The 4,249-nt window shown below is 44.2% G+C and overlaps 1 protein-coding gene across 1 annotated transcript in view; it reads left to right on the top strand.

The window, feature by feature from the left end:
* The first annotated feature begins 508 nt into the window (after positions 1-508).
* The window catches only part of LOC106814720 (Krueppel-like factor 14), an 11,341-nt gene continuing 7,600 nt past the window's right edge, over positions 509-4,249 (top strand). The window contains exon 1 of the mRNA XM_014819067.1: positions 509-694. Coding sequence (XP_014674553.1) covers positions 632-694 — 63 coding nt within the window. The 5' untranslated portion in view covers positions 509-631. The remainder of the gene's footprint in view (positions 695-4,249) is intronic.

Genomic DNA, 4,249 nt, shown 5'->3' with positions numbered 1-4,249 from the left:
TTACGCATAAAATAGCTGCAAGATCCGTGCGATAAAACAAGCCGTAAAGGTGCCCCCTTGAAGTACACATGGAGGTCAATATTACCTACTACGTATTATTGCGCACGCAGCAACTTCATTATAATAATATTTTTCCTAGACCCTACGGCTCGATTCTAAAGTTAGACCGTGGCGGGGTACATATACGTAAGGGCGTACGTGCTACGCGGCAGCAATCTCGAAATCGGAGTTTCATCATCCTCTGACCTAGCTAGAGCTAGCTGCCGATGATTCACTGCTGCAACGTATCATGCAGTGGTCACGCCGCCTTCGCATTGTGTATCGCCGGAACAGACGGCAGCACGCTAGCGCCACAAACTGTGCACGTGCTGCTGCCGGGGAACGCTAGTTGCTAGCATGCGTGCAGCACGCTCCGATCACATGCACACTTCGCGCTCATTGGTCGGCCGCTGCCCCAACCAAATTCGCCCGCCGTTTTCATTGGTGAATCCACCCACACCCTCGCGACTGCAATGTTTTGGCGTCTAAACTCCCGTATTCGATTAACTCACTATATGCCGTGAAATTGTCGCAAGACGAGACGTTATCGCAAATATACTAGGAGACATTTAGGAATATATCAGTGGTACTAATGGTTCTGACAATGGAGTGTATACCTCTTTCACCTCCGCGCACACCTCCAGATTGCTCAAACGTAAGTCAATTCGAGTCGATACGACAACAACAGAGACCGTGTCACCTCCGTGTCATCTCCGTGTGTGTAGTGAATGACCGCGAGTTTGTGTTTCTTCGATTTTCCTTCCTCCCTCCACTCTAGTCCATGTCCCACTCTCAGTGTTGTGGTACACTTAATAATTGACTAATGATTGTATTCATTGTGTCACTTTTCCTGTACGGTACGTACGTATTATATTACTACTACTAGATACAATAATGTAACCCAAACCCAAGAGGATAGGACCCTATCCTCTTGGGTTTGGGTTACATTATTGTATCTAGTATTATATATGCTCTTCATTGACTTATGATCTTAAAATCATCTCCCAAGGAAACCCTTCAAGTATAAGACTTGAGAATTTTATTGTACTTATAAGTTATAAGGCTAGTTAAGTAATTATAAGACTATATTCTCTGGGGACATATGTTTATGTTTTTATTGTACACCTATGTATGTATGTGTTTGTTATTAGTACTAGTTATGTTATGTTCTCATACTTGTCGGTGTCCACTACACTGGATATAATGTAGTAGTAGTAGTACTAGTAGGTAAGTGTTGTGTCACGCCTAGCTGTAGCGGTACAAGTAGCGTTTACACACCCATGTCGTGAGTTTGGTTAGGGTTAGGGTTAGGGTTAGGGTTTTTAAACCTGGAGTTGTCAAATAGGAATGGGACGCTGTATCCCGACCAGGCTGTGCGACCGATTGTCTATAGATACAATTACAAATGGTCTTCTAACCCTAGCAAGACCGTTTCTTGGAGCTAGCCTAGCTGGGCATATGTTTACATTTTATATTGTAAACGTATGTATATATATGCCCAGCTAGGCTAGCTCCAAGAAACGGTCTTGCTAGGGTTATAAGACCATTTGTAATTGTATAGACAATCGGTCGCACAGCCTGGTCGGGCTACAGCTAGGCGTGACACGTACAACACTTACCTACTAATTCACAGATACCGTATGTTTAACATTATTCATAACCATATACAGTCATAATCATATATGTTTAGTTGCTCATATATGGCCATGTAGCTATATGTGTGTGTGTGTGTGTGTGCGTGTGTGTGTGTGTGTGTGCGTGCGTGCGTGCGTGCGTGCGTGCGCGTGCGTGCGTGCGTGTGTGTATATATATATATTATTCTGTGAATATGTATGTGGTAAACTATGAGTATGAACTCTGTCATAGATGAATTTACGACTAAAATACATCATGGACTCTTAAAAAGTTATGATCTTATAACAGGTTATTAAATAGATATCAGGAGTAGGTAGGAGGAAAAATTGTTTTTTTTGTATATTCTGATTCATATATGACATGTAGAGCTATTTTTATCCCTGACCCTATATATAGTACCTCTATAGATAACCCTTTATTGGAATATAATTATGACGTTTTAAAATTGATCTAACATCAGAAAGATATATCGATAAATATGTATTGATTTTAATTTTTTAAATAGCTTACTATTTAGGTAGTAGGGCCTACATTGGTAAAGGTGAGAACATGAACCCAAACCTTTGGAATCAATTCCTTTTTACAACCATTTTTAGACTGCATCCACGAGTCATTGATAATCAGCCTATAATATATATAAGTAGTCTTTATATATAGAGAGAGAGACACTTACTCATCAGTCTGACTCCCACACTAAAAACTTCGTGTAATCGGCGGGCTGCGCCGCTGCGGGGTGTTTTTGTGTTTTATCCCCCCCCCTCCCCTTTCCCCGAAATGCGCGTATCATCACTATGCCGTGAAGGCGGCATTGGCGGTGCGAATTACAATCAAATTACGTTTTAAAAAATTCGCAACGGATGCGACGGACGTTTAATTGTAAAATATTCACTTCGCGTTATTCCTAGTTTCAACAGAATTTGACGCGCGTGAAAAAAAGATCAAGAGTCCATAAATAGAATCTTCTAATATCTAGAAATCTTCTAATCTTCTATTATGGACTCTTGATAAGATGTAACTTTCCATTCGCGGTCGCAGAGCGAGACAGAAAATAGTGGCAGCGATGATGCGCAACACTATCTATAATCGATATCTAATCTTATATCTAAGCGTGGGGCCTGTGGACCCTAACCCTAACCCTAACCATTTGACTGACGGTGACGGACGACTGACGGCACGTGGGGGAGTATGTACTCCGTTCTTTCCCTGGAAGAATGCCAGCCGCTGCGCTTGCGGCACTTCTGGGGCCATAGTAAAGTTCTAGTAGTTCATCGGTAGTACCTAGTCTCACATCCAGTCGTTTTACAACGCAGCTGGCTACTGCGTGTTGCGATATGCATTACGACGCATCGAGAGACTGTGTGGGGAAGTCTAGGTTGAGGCATTCGCATCGGCTGGGCTTGCCCCGCTGTGTATAAATAGTGCTGGCGTGCGTTGGCACGGCGCACGTGCTTGCGGGCCACGGCAGATAGCTCGCTCCCCGCATGATATACACGTGCACGCGGTGGTGTTGTCACGTGCATCGCAGTGTCGAAGAAAAGTGAATAACCTGGCGCCCACGCGACACAACCGCTGTCCCAAAACCGAGCTGCACCCCCTCCCTCTCCCCTAGACGCAACTAGTTTTTTTTACAGCGATGCCGATATAAAAATGCCGATATCTATAGCTGCACCATCTCGACGCGATAAAAAAGTGGTTCTCGTTTGAACAATGACGGGAGTTATGAAAGGCGGCACCTTCGCCGGCAACCCCCTCCCCCCACCTTCGCGCACATCGTGTCTCGCTCTATACAGGATGAAATTTTCCAGGGGGACGTGTATAGTGTGAAACCTGAGAAATGCAGCAACGAGAGCTTTCTCCCGCTCCAGAAAAAAGTTCCCCGAAAAGGGTCATTTGAAAGGTGCCTCACGAATAATACCAATAGTAAGTTAAGATAATAACCCGTGGTTTGCACGATGGATTGCAAGATGGGTTATTATCTTACTCTTGATAATACATAATAGGCGATATTTCCACACGTAGTATTGCAGGCAGTGCACACACCCACTGCGAAATATGCGTTTCTCGGAATATCGTAATCATTAGAATGTTTTTTGTCTGAGACCCTCGTGCAAAGTCATAAAGTTACAAGGCACGGGTGGGGGGTTCTGACGAAATACGGAAGGCACATGGCACTAACATCGTGTCTGGCGTGTGTGACCTCCAAATGACCGACTGCCTTACTACCAGCACTTTTTCACTTGCGATCAAAAAACTGGCACTTTTTATCTCGCGCGCATAAATCTGTGGGCATATCGCTTTACCCTTTGCTACCGGGCGCCACCGGTAGCAATGTGGATGATGGCATGGAATCAGCACACTCCGATCACGTGCTCGTGTACACCGCCTCACCCAGTGTAAAACCTGCCCTTCGTATTAATTACAATGGAGTTGTATTTTGTTTTATCAAAGTCCTTGTAATTCACGATTCAATTTCCCTTCGGGGAAAACCGTAGTAATGCTTCAGCGTTATCTATCTGTCTCCGTCTCTCTCTCTCTCTCTCTCTCTCTCTCTCTCTCTCTCTCTCTCTCTCTCTCT

This window comes from Priapulus caudatus, unplaced genomic scaffold, assembly GCF_000485595.1.
Source record: "Priapulus caudatus unplaced genomic scaffold, Priapulus_caudatus-5.0.1 Scaffold968, whole genome shotgun sequence".
Lineage (NCBI taxonomy): Eukaryota > Metazoa > Priapulida > Priapulimorpha > Priapulimorphida > Priapulidae > Priapulus > Priapulus caudatus.
This window is presented reverse-complemented; position numbering and strand designations above follow the sequence as displayed.